Raw genomic sequence first — 25,306 nt, 5'->3', positions numbered from 1 at the left:
GTTTTGGGGCAAAATGTCTTTGAATATCACATAATGAGCTTAATGGAGTCCATCTGTATTTGATTAGGGTGTTGAATAATTTTAACCTAAGTACATCTGTCTGTTAGCGGTCCCACAGTTCGCTAATACATGTCTGAACTAGAGCTTCATCGTGAAGTTCAAATAACATTCAAAGTAACTACTATTGTAAACCACCAAACAGAGGAAACATATTAAAAGATTTTAAATACTTTTAATATTCCACAGAGCATTGTCAAGATCATTATGAAGAAACTGACAACATATGGACTGAGATTGATAACCTTGGCACTTCACAAATCTGTGCTTTATGGAAGGATAGCAAAAAGAATTACATTGTTGACAAAAGCCTACAATTTGCCATAAAGCATATAGGATACACCTATATTAAGTGGCGGGTGAGATAAAGAGTAAACATTTTTGCTTTAATACCAGGTGCTATGTTTGGCACAAGCCTCATACTGCACATTAACCCAAGTACATTATCCATACCATGAAGCCTGGTGGTGGGAGCATAATGTAACGGGGATGATTGGAAACTTGACAAAATAGAGGCAAAATGTATGGGGCAAACTTTGTACTGCAGCAGGACAACAACCCAAAACACACAGCAAAAGTCACACTGGAAAGAGAAAAGTTGTAGAGGAGTTTTGCACTAACCGAATTTCATGGAGGAACAGGTAATTTTGCAGAGATTGGACAACAAACAATCTTAGCTTTATTTTTTGCTTCTGTGGAATAGCATTCCATATTGTATTTGTAAATTCTGCATTTCATTGAAGTGTATAATTAGAACGGAAACGGTGACAGCGCTAATTCACTCTGCTCTATGGTATGGTTAGGGGTATAAAAAAAAATGGAACAAAAATAATAGAGGTAATTCTGTGCAGAATAAAAAATGATTATGAAATTCTGTGCAGAACACTTAAGAGAAATGTGTAAACATCTACAGTCAAATGCGGTATGAGACAAATACTCTACGGAAAAGTTTTGGAAAAATAAGCTCATCTCTAGTCCTAGAGTGGCCTAGATAAAGTCCAGGGGGTAAATGTATTAAAGTCCAGTTTCTTCAACTCACCTGGAATCGGCGAGTTGACAGCTAAAATTTAAAGCAGCGCTGGCTTGTAAAGACAAGCGCTGCCTTTACAAGCCAGCGCCGCTTTAAATTTTAGCTGTCAACTCGCCGATTCCCGGCGAGTTGAAGAAACCGGACTTTAATACATTTACCCCCAGACCGCAATCCCTCACAGATAATCTGTTCTATGATATGTAAATTGCTGTTCACCACTGATCTCCATCCAACCTGATGGAACTCAAGAGATATAGCAAGAAGAATAGACAAAAATTGTAGTGTCCAGATACGCTATGCTGGGAGATTCCAGATTTTGATTCCATGATATAAGAAAACAATATAAATATAACATAACGAGTGGTAAATACTTTTCATAGCCACGCTATTTATTTTTGTTCTTCCATGAGAACACATTTTTTATAGCTATGTCTTTACATGATATAAGCTACATATTATTATTTTTTGCATTTGTACTCGGTTGTCATGGTCCTGTCTGAAATCATACACGTACATGTAGTTGGAAGTGTCTACAACTGGTATTTTCATTAAAATGATACATGCAACTTAAAATCTTAACAGTCTGAAGAGCATTCATTCAATTTACAAAAAACAAATGTAAGATATAATAAACCAGGGTTTATGTTCAGCGCAGGTTTGTGTATGCTGCACTTTTGTAGAGTGGGTACTGTATATCTCATGATTATATTAAACATGTTTATTGTAATCATGCCAAAATCCTAACTCATAAAATATCTGCTTAGTATTAGCAAAAGGGCAAGATGATCCATCAGTCTTCAGGCAAAATATGCAATATACTGTGAATAAAAACTGCAGAGTTCTCAGTTCTATAATACAGAGATATGAGACACTTGCCAATTTATTTTGCTTGCTGCATATACTTTACTGAGGAATGTCTGCTTGCCTATCTTTGTATTATTTTTGCAAAACTTTACATTTTGTTTAAAAAATAGCTGCTTATAGTAATGTGGCAAAGTATGTTTGCAAAATACCCAGGAGCAGGGCACCATTTCCCCCCGGGCGGTCCAATAGTGGCCTACTTTCACTTTTATTAAATATAGTTAACTAACTTGAGACAAGCACCAATTTATACACAAAAGGACGTGCACCTATTGTATGCATATTGTATGCATAAATGTAGCATCAACCCTGGGGTGATGTAGGTCTATACATAAATGCAGTCCTAGCACTGGCTTCACTGGTTTAGAGAGCCCAGGCAAACCTTGGGACTAGATGGTATATAATGGCCTTGCTTGCACTATGACTGTACAGAGACCTAAAGGAAAAGCAGTAACACCTGCTGAATACAGCTAGTTTAGCACTGTGCTTTAATCCAGTCATTGTTACTGAATAAGCTCTAGTATATTGTTACATACATCAGAGCTGGGCTAAATAGACTAGATCAAAATATGAAATAATCCCGTGAAGGGTTAATGGCGCACACTATGTAGGCGGAGGAATACCACCGATAAGGGGTTTATGGAGATCTCTTTAAGAGATAATTCTTATCTATAAAGATATATATACAGAAAAGGGATAACACCAATCTCCACTGCTGCACTGTCGTGGTTTATTGCACAACAACCACAAAAATACATAAATGTATATTCACCAGAACAGACAAGACAGATTGCGCTGCAGAGAATATATGTTGGTATAACTCAATAAAAAAAATCTAGAGGATCCTCCCATAGCAATAAGGAAACAATTGATTAATATCACATAAAATATGTTTAATCACAAACAGTATGATATAATGAAGTCATAAGTATTACACCAATTATAAAACTGTATAGCTGCCCAGCATAAATTGAAGGGTACCTTAAAAAATGAAAAAAAGAAAGTAAAAAAACTAAAAAAAGTAAAAAACTAAGTAGAAGGGGTCCAATGTAGTGACCGTGTTTCTCACAGATGGTTAATATTGATCAAGAGCTCTTAGAGAGAAAGCTTGTATATCTTCAATATCACAAATGGATCGATAACAATCACGAGATTCTCTTTCACTTCATGTTATGCATGATATTTTCAATATTCGGCGGGTTTGACAAACCAATAAGATACTAGCTATCATTTATTTAGTACATTCTACCAAATGATAGCTAGAATCTGATTGGTTGCTATAGGCAACATCTCCACTTAGCAAACCCGCCGGAAAACTCTCAGCTTGATTCATTTACCCCCTGGAGTCAGAATTCCAGGGAACTGGCTGAAGACCCTTAATCTAATATTTCTACCTCTTGTGGTTCCCTTGAATGTTCAGCATGAGTGAAAATATCTCTTTCATAATAATACCTCAATCTTGGAGAGGTTCTTCTTTGAGAACAAAAATATGAGCCTTTCCTTTTTAACTTGGGCTGAAACTACTCTTAAAGGATAAATCAGCCAACTAGGCCTTAAGCCAGGCTACTCTTCTGTACACAGTGAAATATGGCCTCAAACAGTAGATTTTCAATATAAACAACACCCTTTTGATGTTTTACTGGACTGCAAGAGTTCTTCCCTGGGCCTGAATATTTTTCTATAATTGAAGGATCTAATCTCTGATAGCTCATAGCTCTCACAGAGACTGAAGTGACTGACAGCAGCAGAGTTTCATTTGGCCCCCAATGTCAAATAAATCCAATCTGTCTCCATTCTTGGACCATGGGGTCTCTTAGATCAGATGCATCTTCCAAGATTAGCGTTGTTCTTCTGGACATTCTGAATACAGGAATATCCACTTTTGGTGGCACATCCTGCTGTTCAGACACTCTTAAATGCTTGCCTATAAAGACACTTGGGACACTTGGATTCTGCCATCATAAGCTCTGTCTTAATAGACTCACAGATGTCTGCTGCTTGGAATGAGTAAATATAAGTCTCTGACCCTAGTGACCACCTGAAAGTACACTTGTTCACCATCCCAACAGACTGGCCCTAATTCCATTCCTTGAGCACATTAAATATAGCTTTGATCTACCCACAGCCCATCAATTGTTTCATTTAGTCACGGTCTTCCTGTACACAATGCATCAGCAATTGTGTTCTTACACCATTCACAATAACCCAATAATAGATATCCAACAAGGGTTGATCACAATCTCCACAATTTAGATGCTTAGGTTTTATGAGAACTCTTAGAACAGTACAGGGATTTTTAAAAAGACTGTTTTACTAACGGTCAAATTCTTTATTTATGTTTAGCTGTCCCATTGGGGAAGTGGGTGCACATATCTGAGCATAAGTGCAACCATGTACATCTTAGCACCTAAGATCCTAGCACTGTGCAGGAGTTATGCGCCACTGCTCTTAGCAAATAACTTTGGTTATAAATATACCCGAAACCCAAATATAACTGGATGCTGTTTTCAATATACTGGAAATCTTGTTCTATATTATGAGTGAAACACTTTGCTCGATGGCACCTATGCACTGTTGAGACTTTCAAGATATAAATGACGTCTCTATAGCACTGTAATGCTATAATGCTACGTTCAATATAATCATGGTTAAATGTATTTATTAGTATTTATTAATGACTTTAATATAAAACTATAAATAAGGATACAACAAACACATAATGTACCTCCAGCATGAGCTGTACTCCTTTCCTGGGATGCCCATCTTGAATATCAAGGAAAGCAGCTTGTAGCAAGAAATGAGCCTGCGTCTCAGAATTATTCAGTGTTTCAGCCTCTACAACACCCTCGGTTATTAGAGCTGAACCGTCAAGCATGTCCTGCTCTAGGAAGGATGAATAAAAATGTTATCTCCCCATAACAGCAATCTTGTTTTGAGAACAATAAATCTGTCAATACACATAAAATCTGACAGCAAAGTGTAACATTAATGGCAACAAACTGTCAAGCACAACAGAGATGAGGGACCATGAGGAGGTTAAATCAGATCACGTACCAAATAAACAGCAAAGAAAAATCAGCACAATATCTAGCTGTAAAGGTGGAAGTAACACTCAGCTAGAGAGAGGGTGTGATCCTACTTTATACATCACTAGTTAACATGTACAGAGCATAGGTAGTTCTGTCAAACCAATGTATGCTCAAGAAGAAAATGCATGATAGCTGTCCAGTCTACAGTGCCAGAAAATCCTGTGTTAGATATGGAGAGCTCATCATCTGAAGCCAGGCTATAGTTAAACTAGGGAAGATTAAAGAATTCAGCAGGCAAGATTCTCAATAGACACATTCCTGTTCTGGCGAGTGCCACCCATGCTGAAATACGTCTCCCAGACAGCCTAGTACATCCAATATGCAAGCTAATACAGTACATATGGGGTCTCCCTTACAGTTAGGAGTAAATCCGGCTGGTAGAAGCAATTTTACACCTTGCCAAAACCAGGCCCGGCACTCCCATTAGGCAAGGTTAGGCAGTTGCCTAGGGCGCCGGGCTCTGATGGGTGCCACAGAATTAAAATGCTTTTACTATGGTACTTTAAAACTGTGCGGCGACCGCTGAGCATACCTTCCACGGCTGCCGCACAGCTTCAGATAGATTCACCGGAGGGGGGAGGGGCTATGGATCACCACCGTCGTCCTCCCCTCCAACAGCTGATGGGGCGCTCCGTCTCCTCCCCTCCACTCACCGACCGTCGGGCATGACATCATCATCACAGCCCGACAGTGTCAGTGAGGGACGTTAAGAGCTAAGTTAAGGTAAGGAAAGACGTGGGGGCGGGGCGGATTTTGAAATTCTGCCTAGGGCGCCGAGGACCCTAGCACCGGCCCTGGGCAAAACCATGCTGCACTGCAGGGAGGACAAAACTAATATGCATACAGATTTAGAGATGGAACAGAGGTGAGTACTAGTTCAACTCTAAACTGCAGTATAAAAATAAAGCCGCCCAGTATTTCTGTGCTACGTTAATCTGCCTGCATGCAAAAAAATACATTTGTACCCCTTGAATTGCAATATTGTTTGTCGAATGCCAATTGGCAACCATAGGGGCAGAATCAATTGGGTGCAAAGTGCCATGATGTGTCTCAGTAACAGTCCGTGAAGACACACAGCCTCGATGCTCTGAATAAAAGCTCTGCTCATTTTCCCTCATGTCCCATAGCGGTGTGCAGAAAAAAGAGTGGAGATTCCCTACTGTAATAGGCAGTGATGGCGATGTTTGGCGACACCTTGTACCGATCTGAATCTGCCCTTTAGGCTGGATTTGCTCCCAACGCTAAATGAGGTTCACAGACATAATTATTATCAACGTTTATTATAGGGTGCTACAGATTTGACAGCGCCAGACAATCATCATATAGAGATGGCGTACATGAATACAATAAACATAATAAGAGATACATGAATAGTCATGAGCAAACAATGACAGCTAGGTGGATTCAGGTACAAATTCCATACATGTGTGTAAACAATAAATTGACTATAAGAAAAACAAGAGGAGTGCAAGGTAGACAGTTATGAGACATGCAAGGTAGACAGACAAGAGACATGCAAGGTAGACAGACAGGAGACATGCAAGGTAGACAGACAAGAGACATGCAAGGTAGACAGACAAGAGACATGCAAGGTAGACAGACAAGAGACATGCAAGGTAGACAGACAAGAGACATGCAAGGTAGACAGACAAGAGACATGCAAGGTAGACAGACAGGAGACATGTAAGGTAGACAGACAGGAGACATGCAAGGTAGACAGACAGGAGACATGCAAGGTAGACAGACAGGAGACATGAAAGATAGACAGACAGGAGACATGCAAGGTACGGTAGACAGACAGGAGACAGAGTAGAGCTGTGAAGCACATTGTGAATGTTAACTTGAATACAGCAGATCCACATGTTTCAATTTCAGCTTTCACTCTTTTCAACATCTTGGAAGATTAAGGAAACCAGGCAGAAAACATACTAACATACCAAAAGAAATTATTGATGGATAGTGTATAATGACAGACCTTAAGCTCCTGCATTATTAAGACTACTGAGGAAAGTACAACAGTTTTTCACACAAAAGTAATAGAGCACAACATGAAAATGGTAGGTTTAATGTTGGAGAACTATATTTACAAGAGGGGTAGGAGATGAATGGAAATAGTCTTCCTGACGATTTTGTGTAAGGATGCAAAAAAAATAAAAAATACTAGCATTTAAATTAAAAACATGTGTTTGCAATCAGAAGCAACTTTAAAAATGGATTTTATGCACAGCAGACATTTATAACATTCTAATAAATGGATTTTATTGAAGGAAAAAATGAAAGAAAAAAAATGTTTTGTCATTATTGACTATATTATTAACAGGTGACCCAAAATGTTTTTGGGGTCATTATAAAGTCTTTTGAGACGTTATATTCCATATATGTATTGGATGTTTCCTGCAGTGTATTTATTGTCTGTTAAAGCAGAGCCAAACAAGACCTGTATTCATCAACAGACGTATCTTTACATCTGCTCCTTGTTGAATACGGATGCCCGATTTATGCGCGGTTTTAAAAAAATAAAAAAAATAAAACACACAATACGTTCATTTTACTTGCCTTGATGAATCAGGCCCATGATGTGCAAAAGTCTGAGGACTTTTACTAAAGCTTCAAAAAGCAGAAGTGTAGGTGTTGCCCATAGCAACCAATCAGAATTCTTGCTATCATTTTCTAGAATGAAGCTACAATAAATCTAACTGTCACATCAAACACCAAACTATTGCTGCTTTACAGACATCATAAACCTTTCTGTTTTGTTTTTTTTTAAATACTACATGGTTTAGCTTTATTTATGTCTTAAATTAGTCATGAGAGTGAGGGCACACTGTGCTGCCTACACTACATATGGTCGACTGTGTGTTTGAAACTTTTTTTAACAGTGGGCAAAATGCAACTAGACGGTACAAAATGCATTCCATTAATGTCCAGGACAAGATCTGGGGGTAAATGTATCATAGAGCGGGTTGTACAAGTGGCCGGAAATCGGCGAGATGACAGCTTAAATTTAAAGCGGCGCTGCCTTGTAAAGGGAAGTTTCCCTTTACAAGGCAGCGCCGCTTTTAATTTAAGCTGTCATCTCGCCGATTTCCGCCCACTTGTACAACCCGCACTATGATACATTTACCCCCTGATCTCTTCCATCTCCTTAACCTGTGCAAAATCCAAGTGTTTCTCAGAGTAGAAATAGCTGTGTGCCCCTCCGCACAGAAAGGAATTCCCTTAACATGCCACACTTTTCCCATGTATCAGATTTTAATAATAATATGCTGTAAAATCAGTTCTAGTTTCTGCAAAGCTCAAAGTACAGTTCCAGCCACTACAACCATCAGCCATTGATAAGTTCTGCTCCTCTACAAACACCACCATCTTGCTCCAAATACCCATGTGCTTTAGCAGAAATCTAGACTCCTGTGCAAATCAAGGTGTACAGCCCCAACCAAGGAGGAATTTTCATAAATGAGACTAATAATACCCTTAATACAATTGTATGATACTATATCTCTGTCTAGCTATTTAGTATTGAAAAAATAAGCTATTAGACCACATAGTGACAAAGCAACAAGGCAACAAATATTGAAAACATAATTTTTTGGTTGTAAACAATTGTTTGACTGCTGGAAGGAAATCTTGCGACAACACAACTGTTACGGTTCTCAGGAGTTTTCTATCAGTTAGTGCTAGTGTTGGCCTTCCTAAGGCGCAGAGTCTAACGAACCCCCTGGTCTTCACCAAGAACCGCTGCAAGGTGGAAGGGATTTTGCTGCCAGAGGTCCACAGGTCGCAGCCCTTAGGTTAGCTCACTGACGTGTTAGGTGACAGACGTTTGGTAAGAGACCTGGCAGAATAAAGGAGAATAGACTCCGTAGAGGTATTGTAGTATGGCACAGACTAGCAGGATCAGTTAGTAGAACTCCGGCTCGAAGGACACACCACACTCAGGAGAGTCGCCGGGTTGGAAACACAGGTGACAGGCAGCAGAGTAGTCAATAAGGATAGCTGGGTCAGATACACAGTTGCACAGACAGCAGAGGTTAAACAAGCCAAGGTCATACACAAGGAAACACCAGAGACAGTACAGGATAAACAGGGAGAGCCAGACACAAAGTGGTAACTTGTTGCTCTGACAAGGCTGCAGTGTCCAGGTGAGCTTCATATAGTCTGCAGATAGTATATGCCGCCTCCCAGCCACGATCATGTGACTGCCCAAACCAGGAAGTGCTGAGCTGTACACAGAGGAAGGGAAATCAGCAGCACAGGAACAAGTAAGTTTGTGGCAACAACATAATGACAATGCGACAAAGCAAGAAACCTTATTTTCTAAATAGCATTTTTAGTCTATTTACCAAATAAATGGCTAATATAAAAAAACTGTTACACATTGCAAATCGGACCTGCGCAATGCTGGGTGACCCTGCTTGTATAATATAATTTGCTTTGGTCTGTTGTTTCTTTGCCAATAATTTCCCAAATTATTTGGTGCACTTGACTAGAGTCAGAGATTTGCTTGTCATTCCAAAAGTGGATGTCACTCAAGTGGCTGGGGATTGAACATTTGAATATTTACAGTTGCACAGTATTAAAGTGCACCAAATTTCTGTGTCTCCATATTTAGGCAAGTTTGGAGTAGCAGCAGCTAGGTAAACATGTAACCAGTCACATAATTGACAACATTTAAAATAATTTCCAGAGACACTTTGCAGCTGATCCAGTGCACAAAGAACATCACAGATGATACTGTCTTAGCCAGGGTTGGCACTACCACATACTTGCCAACTCTTCCAGGAATGTCTGGGAGACTCCTGAAATACGGGTCGGTCTCCCGTACCGCCCGGGAGAGCAGGCAAGTCTCCCGCATCCTGCAATTACCTGGCCAAAATAACGCGATTTGCGGTGAATCACTTCATTTTGGCCCCACCTCCAGCGACAAAACGGCATTTCCATCGTGGGGGTGAGGCCAAAATAACACGATTGACCGCCCCCTCTCGCCCTCTAGTCACGCCCCCTGTCCGGGATCTCCTGGACTTCACTGCCTTAAAGTAGACAAGTATGCACTATCATTAGGTAAACCAAAGCAGCTGCCTATAGTGCCAGGGTGTAGGGGGTGCCTAAAACACCAGATATCACTCATTAAGTGACTTTACTGTCACCATGGCACCCCACACTGAGCGCGGGACAATTTAAGCCCTATTCTTCAATAATTATCAACTTCTAAATGCCCAGAAAATGTAAGTAATTGGAAAGAATTGCAGTACATGAGGCAGAAAAGAAGGAATTACATTGTGCATTTTGCAAAATTGAAACATAAAAGTATTTCCAAGGACAACAATTTCCACATACAATTTTTTTATAAATTAGGACTGTCTCTGGGACGTAAGGACAGTTGGCAACTATAGAATTACAGAATCTAAATGTTAAAAATAACACTAAGTATTGATGAGAAGATTATGTCAAAAGTAGTGGAAGAATACTTTGGTGTCAGATGCATCTCTGTATGAAAAACACCAAATGGAACAAGTTTTGAGAATGTATTTGTAGGGGCAGGAATTGAAAGATCATACCATGTAGTGTTATACTAGGCATCTGTCGTAGAAGAATGGTAACAAGGACAAGACGACATCTGAGCCATGTGTGCATGCTCAGTCGCTCTCTGGCTTCGGAATCACATGGCAAATCCTTGCCAATGTGGCCACTGATCTGAAAATTATTTAAGCAAACTGTATTCAATGCTTTACACAAATAAAATATGACAATAACAATATAAAACCACATAACATATATGCATATATAACCTATACACTCTTTGTAGACATTTAAAAAGGACAGTACATGAATCACATAATGCCAATAATGGCTGTTTGTAAGTTGTGTCATTCTAAGGCCAACAATGTACACTCGCCAGATTACGGGCAAAATTTTTGTTTAAAAGAAGAAAAAAAAATTGCTGCTTCTGCGGCTTACCTGTTTTGATGAAACATCTCAGATCTTCAAAAATGTTTTAAAACATACGTCTAAATAATATTATAGTAAATAAAAAGAAAAGAAAGTAGGCCTATATAAAGTGCACACCAATAAACCATAAATAACCACAAGCAATAGTAGAATGCAAAATAGAATTGTGTTAGATATTGCAATCAACGCAATTCAAGAAAACAATCGCCGAACTCTAAGGGGTATATTTACTAAACCAGGGGTTTGAAGAAGTGGAGATGTTGCCTATAGCAATCAATAAGATTCTCGCTGTCATTCTGTAGAATGTACTAAATATATGCTAACTAGAATCTGATTTTTTTTAAATCTGCAGTTTAGTAAATATACCCCTAAGAGTGTAGGGTTTTTAATCATGTCTGGAAGGCTCCAGAAGGCAAAATGTAAGTGCACTGGAAGGAAAGGTTCAGACTAATTCTAATAGCAAGGTAAGCTGCAACACATAATGTCAGGAAACAGAACAAGCAACTAAGTATTTGTCAGTCTATCTTACTATCTTATTTCTTGTGTGCATGGCCCTTGGTGCCATATTTATTCTATCTTTTTTTCCCCTTGATTATCAGTCTGGCTCGTTGCGCTATTATGCCCGTTCTATTTTCTGGTCTACCTGTCTGTTTCCTGTTATTCCCTTCTGTATTTGTATATCTGCCCGGTCTACCTGTATGCCTGTCCAATTTTCCCATCTACCTGTATGCACAGTCTTCCTTTATACCTGCCCAATTCCACCGCCTACCGGTATGGCTGCCCAATTTCAGAGTCTACTGGTATGGCTGCCCAATTTCACAGTCTACCTGCATGTCTGCCCAATTTCACAGTCTTTTTACACTCTTTACCGTGTTAAAACTTAAGGAAAAAAGAAAAGAACTAAAAGTAAATATGATGACACATCTTTAACTAGTTTTTTTTCGGAAGTCAGGTTATAAATTCAGTTTAAAACATTTTAAGAACAGACAGATGTAAGAAATGTGACCATTAATGAAACAAGACAAGTGGATTGTGATATTAAAGTATTAGGCAGTTTTCACCTCACCTACCTGATCATTTCCTGATGAGTATGGAGTTCTTCTATAAGGTTGAGTTTTCACTGTGAATATTTTTGCTTGCTGAAGTAACTTCAGTGCAGATAATACCATGGCCACACTAGAGTTGTGAAGATAAGCAAAGATGTAGACATCCGGCATACATTAGCACTGTCTGATATTATAATGATATTATACGTCCTTTCTGTTCCCTTTTTACAACTGAAAGTTAGGATCTAATAGCCTCTTTTGTCAGCTTTTTTCCTTCTACTATGCAAGAAATGAGTATTTAATTTTAGTAAGGTCACCATTTTATCAGATTTGTTTCAACCGTGCAACTGTCAGCAAAAATGTAACATATCTTGCTTATTTTGTATCTCTCTGTGATAAGGTATTGTGTATATTGTATAAATGGGATTTTATAGTGCATCTTGGTAAAGCTGGTTGAAAGGAATATGAATATGATGTGATAGACATCCTAGCCTATGCTGCTGATGTCTCAATTTTAGTTAAGACAGTAACCAGGATTGTACATTCATGCTAAATGACTTTGTTGCTGGCCTTCTTCATATGGCTCTTAAGTATTAAATAATATTACATATTTGTGAATTGTGACTCTCCAGTCTACATTTATTTTTTTCTTTGAGATAATGTATCTTTATAGTTTCAGCATTTCTAAACCTCACTCTTTATGACTTCACTAGCAAACATGAAATATGTATCTACTGTAATAAGATTACACTCAATGCTTCCATCCGATCCTCAAGTACCCCCGATAGATCATGTTTTTAAGATTTCCTTAAACATGTACACTTGAATTAATTTGTTTGCTATTTACTGTCATTAGCCAAGTCATTAATTATCTCACCTGTTAACCACAGAGAGAAATGCTGAAAATATGGGTTGTTGGGAAGACTTGAGAAACGCTGCACTAGAGCACAAAAGATTGAGATATCTCGCTGTGACTATGTATGCCAATTGGTTATATTGTTTATGCTTTGGATTTGTTAGAGACTTCACCACCTTGGTTTTAATTTGGTAAGATACTTTGGACTAAAAAGATAAGTCACTGAGCAGTATGCAATACATGCAATCCTGTACTTTTTTATATTTTATGGCCCTGATTAATTTAGACATATTTAATATTATTTTCGTATAGTGATTTTCCAGTAACATTATGCTACTCTTGTTCTGAAAAATCTTGGGTGTGTTCAACTACTGTTTGTTTCGACTTTTTATGACTACTAGATTGTTTTGGATAACTGGTACTTGGCTTCCTGTTTTTTATCATATGACACTTGTGTTTTTGCATGTGCATATAGTATTGCATTTGTGCTTTTTAGATTGAGTAAGATATAGAGAAGTAATTACCAAAAATCAACCAGAAACATATTTTCGTATGATGTTATGTGTAATTGACTCCAAATTAATTATAATGATCAAAGCTAACTTCTGACACTTAGTGCATGATCCAGGCTGGGTGGATGTACATTAATGCAAGTAATTACCATATTAATAATTTTTATTTGTATTTTTAATTGTACGTTTGCAAAGGACACAAAAATATATTTATGGGGGCAACAGGAGGCCTGGCAAGCTTTCACCTATGGCCCCAGCCCTGTGCTCCTGACTTGACTTGTTCTCTGCTTTGTTATAAAGCAAGCAATAAGACTGAACAGGAGCAACAGAGTTCCGCATCACATGACCTCCTCTGTACAACGCAAGGAGGTCACACAGCACAACCAATCAAAGGAGAAGGGATGAATTCAGTGTATTCTGCACAACAGGACTGTCTCCTTCCTCTTCTGGCTTTTGTTTGTGCAGATAAGTATTTTTAGACATATCAAGGTGTGAGGTGTGAGGGGCATATGGGGAGCCTGAGTGGCATGTGAGGGGGCATGTGGGGAGATCTGAATGGCACATGGAGAGTGGAATGTGAGGGGCATGTGGGGAGATCTGAGTAGCATATGGAGAGTGGAATGTGAGGGGCATGTGGGGAGATCTGATTGGCATATGGAGAGTGGAATGTGAGGGGCATATGGGGAGATCTGAGTAGCATATGGAGAGTGGCATGTGAGGGGCATGTGGGGAGATCTGAGTAGCATATGGAGAGTGGCATGTGAGGGGCATGTGGGGAGATCTGAGTAGCATATGGAGAGTGGCATGTGAGGGGGTATGTGGGGAGATCTGAATAGCATATGGAGAGTGGAATGTGAGGGGCATGTGGGAAGATCTGAGTAGCATATGGAGAGTGGGATGTGAGGGGGTATGTGGGGAGATCTGAATAGCATATGGAGAGTGGGATGTGAGGGGGTATGTGGGGAGATCTGAATAGCATATGGAGAGTGGCATGTGAGGGGGTATGTGGGGAGATCTGAATGGCACATGGAGAGTGGAATGTGAGGGGCATGTGGGGAGATCTGAGTAGCATATGGAGAGTGGAATGTGAGGGGCATGTGGGGAGATCTGATTGGCATATGGAGAGTGGAATGTGAGGGGCATATGGGGAGATCTGAGTAGCATATGGAGAGTGGCATGTGAGGGGCATGTGGGGAGATCTGAGTAGCATATAGAGAGTGGCATGTGAGGGGCATGTGGGGAGATCTGAGTAGCATATGGAGAGTGGCATGTGAGGGGGTATGTGGGGAGATCTGAATAGCATATGGAGAGTGGAATGTGAGGGGCATGTGGGGAGATCTGAGTAGCATATGGAGAGTGGGATGTGAGGGGGTATGTGGGGAGATCTGAATAGCATATGGAGAGTGGAATGTGAGGGGCATGTGGGGAGATCTGAGTAGCATATGGAGAGTGGAATGTGAGGGGCATGTGGGGAGATCTGAATAGCATATGGAGAGTGGCATGTGAGGGGGTATGTGGGGAGATCTGAGTAGCATATGGAGAGTGGGATGTGAGGGGGTATGTGGGGAGATCTGAATAGCATATGGAGAGTGGGATGTGAGGGGGTATGTGGGGAGACATGAATAGCATATGGAGAGTGGAATGTGAGGGGCATGTGGGGAGATCTGAGTAGCATATGGAGAGTGGAATGTGAGGGGCATGTGGGGAGATCTGAGTAGCATATGGAGAGTGGCATGTGAGGGGCATGTGGGGAGATCTGAGTAGCATATGGAGAGTGGCATGTGAGGGGCATGTGGGGAGATCTGAGTAGCATATGGAGAGTGGCATGTGAGGGGCATGTGGGGAGATCTGAGTAGCATATGGAGAGTGGCATGTGAGGGGGTATGTGGGGAGATCTGAATAGCATATGGAGAGTGGAATGTGAGGGGCATGTGGGGAGATATGAGTAGCATATGGAGAGTGGAATGTGAGGGGCATGTGGGGAGATCTGAGTAGCATATGGAGAGTGGCATGTGAGGGGGTATGTGGGGAGATCTGAATAGCATATGGAGAGTGGAATGTGAGGGGCATGTGGGGAGATCTGAGTAGCATATGGAGAGTGGCATGTGAGGGGGTATGTGGGGAGATCTGAATAGCATATGGAGAGTGGAATGTGAGGGGCATGTGGGGAGATCTGAGTAGCATATGGAGAGTGGGATGTGAGGGGGTATGTGGGGAGATCTGAATAGCACATGGAGAGTGGAATGTGAGGGGCATGTGGGGAGATATGAGTAGCATATGGAGAGTGGGATGTGAGGGGCATATGGGGAGATCTGAGTATCATATGGAGAGTGGCATGTGAGGGGGTATGTGGGGAGATCTGAATAGCATATGGAGAGTGGAATGTGAGGGGCATGTGGGGAGATATGAGTAGCATATGAAGAGTGGGATGTGAGGGGGTATGTGGGGAGATCTGAATAGCACATGGAGAGTGGAATGTGAGGGGCATGTGGGGAGATATGAGTAGCATATGGAGAGTGGAATGTGAGGGGCATGTGGAGAGGTCTGAGGGCATGTTGGGGAGTTTCAGAGTACAGATGGGATCTGAGGGCAATTGGTGTCTGAGTGCTTGTGGGGAAATTTTGTGGCAAGTGGGGCTACTTTGGAGCAAATGTGAGGTCTAGGTTAGGGGTGTGTGGGACATTCGGGGATGAGAACAAAGGTAATTTTGGGGCTGTTTTTCATTCTAGAAATGATTAGGTTGTCCATCACAGCTCTACCACAATGTGAAAAGTGTGTTGTCCATTTGTTATTTGTGTTGTCCAATATCTAACATTCCAAAGAACAGGCTAGGCAAACAATTTTGATTGCATCAGGTACCACGTATTTTATTGTCTGGCAACCTCCAAAAGGAACCATGTGAAACTGATTACAAGTGAAAATCACCCATGTAGTCATAGCCTGAAATTGTATGAATAAAACCTTATTTATAAATAATGAAACATCACTATACAATTGTGGCAAGGGGGAAGGGTGAAAAGTAAACAGTGTAGTAAATTGTAATACAGTCATACAAAAAACATGAACACAATAATTTAATAAGAGTATGCAACTGTGCTGTAACTTATAGCATGCAAACATTTGCTTTCATTAGTCAAACAAGCACTGTTCTTAGTTACATTTACCTTACTGCAGTGTGATGCCTCTGCTGTGCTATTTTACAAAGTTGAAGTTTTGCCTCAATTGCCATTTCCAGGTCCACTGCAGAACACTCTGAGAGTTGGAAGTGATATTTCAATTCTAAACTATGAAGAATGGAAGACGCTCTTCCTTCAGCTTCACTCAACAAAATGTCCTAAATTAACAAAAAACAAAAACAAAGAAAAATGTAGAAGAAAGACTGCTCCCTCTTAACAAAGATAAGATACAATACAAAATACAATGACAATTTAAATTAAATTCAGTTCAGTTAAATACAAATATCTGTTGTTTTCCCATTAATAATTCCAATGGGAATCTTCTTTCCTGACACAGCCCAAATGAAAATCAATTAAGTAATGCGTATCGATAGCCGTAACTTAATATAATATAGGAGTAACTCTAATAATTTAAGTACTATCAGCTAGATGGATCAATCCGCAATCAGCCAATCAGAAGCAACTTGCTGGTGCTGTCAATCGTCGTCATCATCATTGTGTTTTTTTGCAGCAGCCCTCCAGCGTTCGTAAGAGATATGCCACGTGATAAGTGTATATATGAAATCTGTGTTGCAATTACGTGAAGATGTTCTTGCTGTACTCAGGCTATACTTGGCCATCCTTTCTCTCTCATTCCTCCTTTTCAAACGTAAGTCATAAGTGCAAGATGCACCAAAAACTGGTTACGGATGTATGCATGTGCATTTCTAGTGCACATGTGCAGTACGAAAACCAAGCTAAGACATAAAATATGTGTTATGTTTATGTCTCTGGAGACAATATATGCTGGCAATAACACAAATTACTTTATAATTGGCTTATAAATGGATAATACAAATTAGGGGGGAAAAAAAATTATAGTGTTGTGTGACAAGCGGGCAGACACCTTTGGATGCTGTTACTTATGCTACAAGCTTAACAGAGCTGTGTGTAGGATGGCAACATTTTCTACATCCAGAAAGGGTAACTGTTGTTCATGTTAATGAAAATGACACGCTATATACTTGCTTATCTCCAATATGGTATATTTCTTATGCCACAAGAGCAACATCCAGCTCACCTTTAACTTTGGCAGTGTGAGATCTTGTTTAGAAGCAAGTTGTACTGGGGCATCAGTCTTATCTTTAGGTTCAATGTTCTCTGCTAATAGAACACATGAAATAAAAATATGTTATAGTAGACATTTGCTGTAAAAAAAACAGTTTAATACAACATACTATTTAGAATATGTTTCATAGTCTTTAACTTAATATTACAGTAATTGTAACCAGGGGCGCACACAGGGGGGGTTTCTGGTTCTCCAGAAACCCCTCCCCTCCGCGAAGAACAGTGTCCCTACATAGCAGCACTGTACTATACAGCAGCCGCGGACGCTTCTTTTACAGCGCCGCGGCTGATGTTCAGTACAGTGCTGCCGAAATGGAGCTACTGCGCATGCACGGCTGCATGCACAGCAGCTCTCTATGGGGTTTAAAAATCCTGCGTGCGCCCCTGGTAACATCTATCATAATTCAAACTTTCAGTGGTAGTCTTAAATTACACAATAAATAAACAAATTTAAATTGTTATGTTATTGTACATTAAAAGAAATACCATGAATGACTTGAAACAAAAAGTATCTTTTTACCTGTCTTTTAAAATAACTTTTTTTATATATAATTTTAATAAAATCACATCTCAGAATAACTAATATTTTAAAAAATATATTCGGTTTTACACTTTATTGAGGCTAAGTATTTAGTAAAAGCTGCAGGGATGTATCCACAAGCCAATAAATTAAAGTTGCCTGAAGACAGACAACCCATGACAATTTGCAGAAAAGTACCTTGATAAAATATTTACATTAAAGAAGTTTAACAATGGTCTGATGTTTGGCACGGTGTAAAGTTAACTATTTCAGTTGTTACCTAATGAGCCAGTCTCCTGGTTTCTACTTTCGTGCTTTGTGCTGTTCCCAGCCATAAAATAACTAGGTTTCATCTCTACGTCAGGAATGGCATTAATCGTTGAAGACAGTTTTAGGATGAAATGTGTTTTGCCCAGCACCAGCTTATCGATGGTTGTTTGATCACACAAGGAAAGTAAACTTGTATTGGGTTTTATGTTGAGAATCTCTTCTATAGCCTGCAAATAAAATGTAGTTTATACAAGTATTGCTTCTGTTAATAGTTTTTATACTTTAAAATTGTTATACTATATAACACTATATAATGTGTTTTAGCATTACCATCATCATTCTAGCTTATTGTGTTTCTTGCTGAATGTTTACCTGGAAAGCTTCCTCGCAGGCTGTGGCCCTCCAATTAAATGAGCCTTAAGCACTATTATTAAAGCCTTAGAGACAAGAATCACACCTTCAGGGAACAGTTATGAAGCACTATATGTGCTGTAAAGCTACAGAAGAGTTTAAACTTTCCCTGTTTAAGTAACAAAAGCTCCAGGGTAAACCTAGACACGACAACAAGCAATGCTGGAAATGTGTAGCAAAGGTATTTATCCAGGGAATAAACTTTGTACTTGTTTACAATATTACTTAATAGAACAATTCAATGAAAATCTAAGTAAAAGAATACAAATTAATTAATGAGTGATCGACTTATCTCATTTTTTAAAATATATTGCAGTGGCATGTAGATGGCTTATTATGTATACATGTATATTTTCAGTATTTACAACGTATAGCTAAAATCTAGATAAGTAAGACATTAGAACCAATGTTCCTTAAAAATGGAACAATAAAGTAGTAAAAGTGTTAAAACCAAAAAACTCATGCAGGGTTTCACTGAGCCGAGATGCTCAACTCTTCAAGGTGGTGAGCCCATAGGTTTTTAACTGTTTAACGCGTATCCAACTGAGTTTAGAGGATATAGGGTAAGCATTTCAATTTTAGACCTTTTCAATGTTTGTGTAGGTGTACCTAACATGCTGTCTTTATATAATACCTGTAGGTTTTCACTGGAGAGAAGGGTCTTGGAGGATGAAAACTTCACAGTTGCCTAGGACAAATGTGTACAGTTAAAAAACAGGTAGTTTTGGTTGGACCATTAAATCCTGTGAACTAGTTCTCTATTATACACCAAGACAGATATGTAAAATAGAAAGTAAAGTTATGTTGCTCTCTAGAGGTTTTCCAACAGGTATGAATGCTTTCTGTGGCCTTACCGGGATTCCTTTTGCCCTATTAAGTAGAGAAAGTTCATGGAAAGCTTCAGCAAATAGGTGTAGATCTGTGAGAACCTTAATCTGAAGAGAGATAATAAAGCAAGGAGTTTGACATGAAAAAAAGAACACTGCTTATTTTAGACCTAGCAACTAAAGACCCAAAACCATTTCTCATTTGCACCCATTATAAAAAATTTATAGACAAAACCCACGACTGGCCTCCATCTCTGTTACAAAGACTCTTGTATAATTTAATACCACTCACTTAACAGAAATGTGATTGTCTAAGAGGTCAGTTTTAATTCAGTCTTATGCTTCTCTCACATGTTGCATCCTCCTCAAAAAAATTGTTAACATTGCCCTCATCTTATTACTGACACTCCTAAAATATCTGCACTCATTATCTCCTGCCTTGATTGTTGTTGTGTTTTTACTAACTAACTAGACCATCTGTCACTAATTAGGCTTTATTTTAGTAATTTGTCACTGGATACTAGACTATCTTCTTATATTTGTTATATTCATTCCATATTTTTCATACAAGAAAAACAAACAAATAAAAATGCAATCATATAAAATAAAGGAGCAAGTACCCAGGCACAGCAAATGCAACAAACAATTACCTACGTCACTTAAACACATAATGACATATGAAAAAATAAGAGGCACAGTATAAAAAACAATATCTCAGGTTAATTACCAAAACTGTATCATGTTATGTGACATAAAAATGCCCAGTCTAAAGTTACAGAGAGCACCTTCGTCAGTTTACTGAGCAACATAATACAATCACCAAAGACAACAAAAAAAAAATCAACAATTCAGACACACCAAATATCTCATATTTTGAAAAATGTGTCTGGTCATCTATGATGTTTACACTGGGGTCTCTCTCATATATATTAGTTTGATTAGGGCTTGACTATATAGGGTAGAGATGGTCACTGACCCCCGTGTTTTGGTTTTGGATTCGGTTTTGGATTTGGATTACCGTTGTGTTTTGGTTTTGGTTTTGCAAAACCGCCATTGCGTGTTTTGGTTTTGTTTGGTTTTGTTTTGCTATTTTGTTGGGAAATCAATGTTTTTCGGCCTAAAATAACCCAATTTAGTGCTCCAACTGTTTTAGAGATAAGTAATCTAATTGTAGAGGTAATAAATCATCCAAAAAACTGTTTAATTCTTCGTTGGTAGGCCTTCATTTATTCTACACACAAACCAGATTGTCTTCCTCTCCATCTATGCATATTGGCAATGCAGCCATCGTCTTTGGATGTATATTACACCCTACACATATAGTTAAATATGTAAAGAAATGGAAAAAGGCAGTTTGCTTTCTGTCTCTTTAGGCCCCCATCCACTTGTTTAAAAAACCAAAAAATTCAGCCGTTATAGACTGTACAATATTAATTGAGATGGACAAAGCCAGTTTGGTTTCTGGCTCTCTAGGCCCCCCTCCACTTGTCGAAAATACATAAAAATTCAGCCGTTATAGACTGTACAATATTAAGAGAAATGGACAAAGCCAGTTTGGGGTCACTCTGTCTATGACACCCTACCCTTAAGGAGAAATTGCCCAAACAGCAGCCTTTCAAGACGGTACGTGATATGGAAATGCCCCATGTCCCTTTCCTCTTTGGGGGTAGATTGCACCCTACACTTACATAGAAAGTTTTAAAAAGATGTTATCGCCATCATCTTCAGCTTCATCCTCACCCTCATCAGTGTGTATGTCATCATCACAGACTATCAATTCATCGCCGCTTGAATCCGCCATTAGAGAACAGTCAGTGCTTGGATGTCTTGGATGGTGAAGGCCTTCCTCGTGGAAGATGTAGTTCATTTTTATAAACATCATTTTCTCCACATTTTTGGAAAGTAACCTTCTACGGCGATCACTGACTAAGTTCCCTGCTGTGCTGAACACTCGTTCAGAGTACACAGTGGAGGGTGGGCAGCTTAAGTATTGCAAAGCAAGTTTGTACATGGGTTTCCAAATGGCCTGCTTTTCTTCCCAGTAAGGAAAGGGACTGTCTGACATTTCCATATCAATTACCTCTTGAAAATAATCCTCCACCATCCTTTGCATGTTTATACTCGTATTGGATGGAGTTATGGGCAAAGGGACACATATTTTTGAAAAATTCTTCAAACCAGCCCAGATGTTAAATTGTTCTGGTCTGCCCCCTGCGTCTTCCCTGCTTCTTTTTGGGAAATTAAATTTTTTACGAGCAGCAGCAGCTTGAGAAAGTGAAGGAGGACATGTCGTCAAACCGAGGCCCAATTCAGCGGCCAACTTGCTGAGCAATAGCTCCTTGCAGAAGTTCACATCTCGCTCATTTACAAATAAAGACTCAATGTAGGTCTTAAACCTTGGATCAAGCACAGTGGCCAAAACGTACTGATCCGAGTTCAAGATCTTAATAACTCGAGGATCATTGTGAAGAGAATGAAGTCCTTTGATCGACAAGGCCAACATACTTTGCTGAATTGCTTGCTTTCAGCTCCTCCTTCATTTTCTCAAGCTGCTTTTCCAATAGTCTAATTAAAGGAATGACTTGGCTCAAACTAGCAGAGTTTGCACTCACCTCACACGTCACAACTTCAAATGGTTTCAGCACCTTGCACAGCACTGAAAGGATTCCCCACTGTGCAAGAGTGAAATACATCCCCCCTCCTTTTCCAATGTCAGGGCTTGTGCAATATGCTTGGATGGCTTTGCGCTGTTCCTCCATCCTCTGAAGCATGTACAGGGTGGAATTCCACCTAGTTACCACCTCTTGCTTAAGTTGGTGGCAGGGCAAGTCAAACTGCTCTTGGAGCTGCTGTAATCTCCTACATGCTGTGGCTGAATGCCTGAAATGGCCTGAAATTTTACGGGCCACCGAAAGCATCTCATGCACCTCACGGTTATTTCGTAGGAAGCTCTGCACCACCAAGTTGATGGTGTGAGCAAAACAGGGAATGTGTTGGAAATCACCCAGCTGTAATGCTCGCACTATATTGTTGGCGTTATCAGAAATGACATACCCTGGGGAGAGTCCGACCGGTATAAGCCATGCATCAATCACATCTCTCAGTTTGCGTAACAAATTGTCAGCCGTATGCCTGTTAGTGAAGCCGGTGATACAAAGAGTGGCCTGCCTGTGACAAATGTTACGTAGTGGTGTACATGCTGCTGCTGTTCCTGCTGGTGAAGATGAATGACCAACCCAGTGGGCTGCCACAGTCATATAGTCTTTGGTTTGGCCACTTCCACTTGTCCACATATCTGTGGTTAAGTGAACAGTGGGCAGAATGGCATTTTTCAGCGCAATCTCTACATTTTTACACACTTTTTGGTATAGTTGTGGAATTGCTTTACGGGAGAAATGGTGTCGCGATGGAATTCTGTAACGCGGACACAAAACCTCAATTAACTGTGAAAAACCAGCTGCGTTTATTGTGGATATTGGACGCAGATCTAACACTAACATTGCAGCCATGGCGTCTGTGATTCGCTTGGCGACTGGGTGACTGCTGTCATATTTGCTCCCCCTCGCAAATGATTGTTTCACAGTTAATTACTTAAATGTAGGACTGCTCATTTTCTTGACCTGCCTCTGGGATGACGATTCACCCCCAACAGCAGCAACAGCAGCAGCAGTGGGACTAACGCTTTCTTCAGAGGAATCAATAATAATGCAGGAGTCATCCAGCCTTAAGTGGGATGCCGGGCTAACTCCAAACGCTACTGAGGATATTGATGAGGATGGTGTGGTGGGTGTATTTTGTAGCCGTCGGGATGTCGGTGAGCGGAGGGTCTTAGCTGATGATGGAGTGCTTGTATTCTTTTGGGAAGAACTTTCAGCTTTTCCCAACACTTTGCCATGAACTCTCGTTAAATGGCGTAACATAGACGAGGTTCCAAGATGGTTAAGGTCCCTCCCTCGACTGACTGTGGCTTGACATACACTACAAATGGCTATACAATTGTTGTCTGTATTTGGGTAGAAATAATTCCACACTTAAGAAGTGGATTTTTTTGTTTTATGCCCAGGCATGACAATGGCCTTTTTCTTGTCACGTGCCATAACTGCTGCCACTGGTACAGGACTTACACAAACAACCTCATCCTCATCAACATCCTCATTAGCGCCCTCGTCGCCTAGACAAATCTCCCCCTCATCCTCTTCTAATTGCAAAGTGGCATCCTCAATTTGGGTATCACTGGCTACACTCGGGCTATTAAGGCACACATCAGCAGAATGCTCATGATTAGACATCCCACTGTTGGATGGACTCTCCACAGGGATTGTTGTCATTTGTGAATCAGAGCAAACATTCTCCTCTAATGCCTTACTGTTATCTTGCAGCTCGGCTTTGACGAGTAACAGTAGTTGTGCACCAATTGTAGGCTGGGTAACTTTTTGGGATCTGCCACTAATAGCCAAAGGTGAAGGCCTCATTCTCTCTTTGCCACTGCGTGTGTAGAATGGCATGTTTGCAATTTCTTTTTTATCGGCACTTAACTTTTGCTCAGTAACACTTCTTTTTCGCTTCAATACATTAACATTTTTTGGGGTTTTTGTTTTTGCACTGATTTGGAAACAATCTGTTGTTTGACATCGCCTTGGCCAGATGATGTACTGGGAACACTAACATCAGGACTGGTGACAGAACCTGGTTGCTCATTCTGGTCATATGTGGACTGCTTTGAATCCATTCTGAGCGCAAAGCACTTGTAGTGGTAAAAATTATTTGGTAAATACTGCAGACAGATATGACTTTTGACAGCCAGAAATATTTATGCACAATTAGGGAGGACACCCCAAAAGCACTGGGGAGTGCTAAAAATTAGTTGGTAGATACTGCTGACAGATATGACTTTTGACAGCCAGAAATATTTATGCACAATTATGGGGGACACCCCAAAAGCACTGTGGAGTGCCAAATATTAAAAAAAAAAATAAACCTCTATCCACCTCTCTTCTCTAGCGATTTTTGTTAGAGCAATTGCAAGAAGAATATTGGATTCTCTGTCCATGCTCTAATCAGCCTGTGAATACACCCTGCTCTCTCCCTCTGTCAAATCGCGATGGATTGCTGTGGAGGCGTGTATTTATAATGTTGAAGTATCGCGAGAACCAAGCCCCGAGATCCGACGACGTCACAATGACGTTCGGCCTCAATTTGGATTCGGAGCGGGCGGGAGAGTACCAAGCTACTCAGCTCGGTACTCGGATAGGCAAAGTTCGGGTGGGTTCGGTTCTCAGGGAACCGGACCCGCCCATCTCTAATATAGGGCTACTAAACTTACTTTATTTACCCTGCTCCTCTCTACCTCTCCTAGTATCTTCTGTACTAGTATGCTGCTTTATCTCTCCATTGTACAGAGCTCCAAAAAATGTTGATGCTTTACAAATTATATATCATATTATCATTATTTGGCTCATGTAGAGTCATGCATTTGCACCTCAAAGAACAGGCAAAAACACATACCTGAAAAAGTGCATTAAGTGCGGATGTATGCATATGTATTTCTGGTGCACATGTGCAGTACGGAATTGCACACAGAAATGGAAACCAATG

General features: G+C 40.0%; 1 protein-coding gene across 1 annotated transcript in view; it reads right to left on the bottom strand.

The window, feature by feature from the left end:
* Positions 1-25,306, bottom strand: part of CFAP54 (cilia and flagella associated protein 54) — a 234,432-nt gene that overhangs the window by 43,838 nt on the left and 165,288 nt on the right. The window contains exons 48-55 of the mRNA XM_075205979.1: positions 19,688-19,819; positions 19,519-19,563; positions 18,484-18,700; positions 17,637-17,719; positions 16,565-16,734; positions 12,057-12,162; positions 10,596-10,731; positions 4,674-4,831 (exon numbers count right to left, since the gene is read on the bottom strand). Of these exons, the coding sequence (XP_075062080.1) occupies positions 4,674-4,831; positions 10,596-10,731; positions 12,057-12,162; positions 16,565-16,734; positions 17,637-17,719; positions 18,484-18,700; positions 19,519-19,563; positions 19,688-19,819 (1,047 nt within the window). The remainder of the gene's footprint in view (positions 1-4,673; positions 4,832-10,595; positions 10,732-12,056; positions 12,163-16,564; positions 16,735-17,636; positions 17,720-18,483; positions 18,701-19,518; positions 19,564-19,687; positions 19,820-25,306) is intronic.

Source organism: Mixophyes fleayi, chromosome 4, assembly GCF_038048845.1.
Source record: "Mixophyes fleayi isolate aMixFle1 chromosome 4, aMixFle1.hap1, whole genome shotgun sequence".
Taxonomy (NCBI): Eukaryota; Metazoa; Chordata; class Amphibia; order Anura; family Limnodynastidae; genus Mixophyes; species Mixophyes fleayi.
The sequence above is the reverse complement of the archived record's forward strand: the minus strand, read 5'-3'. Positions and strand labels throughout refer to the sequence as shown.